Source organism: Cyprinodon variegatus, unplaced genomic scaffold (assembly GCF_000732505.1).
Source record: "Cyprinodon variegatus isolate N-32 unplaced genomic scaffold, C_variegatus-1.0 Scaffold361, whole genome shotgun sequence".
Classification (NCBI taxonomy): Eukaryota; Metazoa; Chordata; class Actinopteri; order Cyprinodontiformes; family Cyprinodontidae; genus Cyprinodon; species Cyprinodon variegatus.
Window position 1 is genome coordinate 528,109 of NW_015150814.1, and position 1,518 is coordinate 529,626.

General features: G+C 49.1%; 1 protein-coding gene across 2 annotated transcripts in view; it reads left to right on the top strand.

Annotated features, from left to right (window-relative positions):
- Positions 1–1,518, top strand: part of tox4 (TOX high mobility group box family member 4) — a 17,832-nt gene that overhangs the window by 4,417 nt on the left and 11,897 nt on the right. Inside the window, exon 1 of one of the 2 annotated variants that reach the window (XM_015386267.1) lies at positions 436–1,063. The exons of the other annotated variant lie outside the window; for it this stretch is intronic. Coding sequence (XP_015241753.1) covers positions 962–1,063 — 102 coding nt within the window. The 5' untranslated portion in view covers positions 436–961. Of the gene's footprint in view, positions 1–435; positions 1,064–1,518 lie in introns of those variants that run through there. 2 annotated transcript variants of the gene reach the window in all.

The following is a 1,518-nucleotide window of genomic DNA, read 5'->3' on the forward strand; positions in this document are numbered from 1 at the left end:
CCGGTCTAGATCCATCACTCTGTGATCTATTGATCATCCTGGCCAGGCTGGATCCATTACTCTGTGATCCATTGATCATTCTGGACAGGCTGGATCTATCACTCTGGGATCCATTGATCGTCCTGGCCGGGCTAGATCCACCTTTCTAGGATCAATTAATGGTCGTGCCCGGTCTAGATCCATCACTCTGTGATCTATTGATCATCCTGGCCAGGCTGGATCCATTACTCTGTGATCCATTGATCATTCTGGACAGGCTGGATCTATCACTCTGGGATCCATTGATCGTCCTGGCCGGGCTAGATCCACCTTTCTAGGATCAATTAATGGTCGTGCCCGGTCTAGATCCATCACTCTGTGATCTATTGATCATCCTGGCCAGGCTGGATCCATTACTCTGTGATCCATTGATCGTCCTGGCCCGGCTGGATCCATCGCTCTGGGATCCATTGATCATCCTGGCCAGGCTAACACGTAGCAGACACGGAGCATCGCTCGGTCTCCCCCCGCCTGTCAGACACCTTGAACCGTTTCCCTCACACCTCCGCGGCGCCGTGAACGTTTCTGTCGGTAGATCCACTCGTGGGGTGTTGGGTGGGGAGTGTCTGACTGAAAGGGTTCAGACGGACAGGGGGATCCGGCGGGGCGTGCGGCAGCCAGAGTACCGCAGCCTTGCGGTATCAGGGCAGACCGCGGCGGGACAGGTCAGCAGTACAGGCGGTTAACGGCCGCGCTAACCCGGCGGTTAGCCTCTGGGTTATTTTTGGCGCAGCTGCTGGGGCGCACATGCTCCTCTTTATCCCACCTCCAGAGCTGTCAGGGCGGACGGATCAGGCCGATTATTGCTGCTGAGGGGGGGCTGCAGCTACCGGAGAGGCTTCCTCAACAATTCAGGGGAAAACAGAACAAAGAACGGACCGGTAAATGCGTCTCAGCCATCTAACGAGGCCCAGCTGAAAACATGGACCTGAATTTTTACTCGGATCTAACAGACGGAACCGGCCAGCACGACGGAGACCCGGAGTTTCTGGATCCGCACGCCTTCAATGGCTTTGACAGCAAGGTGAAAGGAAACAGGATCACACTTTATCCTCTGATCACTACCCTGTTATATACACAGATCCATAGATAGAAGAGATCTATAGATGTTTGATTGAATTATTCCCCCCCCCAAAAAAAAAGAAATCGGCATAATTTTCAACCTTTGGTTCCAGAAAAACAAATATTTAAACCATTCAGTTCCTCAGATTTTCTCTGTTTAAAAAAAAAAAACATGAGATCCAGGGAAAATCTGAATGTTAGGATCCTATTTTCAATGTGAGAATTAGATGAATATGATCCTCTAATGGGAATAAAGATGCAGTTTAAACCTAATTAGTTAATTTAGTAGAGCAGCTCAGAGCGATGTGAACTGGAAGAAAAGGTTTAGTAGTTTCATATTTCTTTTATTCCATAAATAGAAAATTAAAAACAATCCACTGGACTTTGTCTCCAAATTTGAAGACGTCCCGCTTCCCA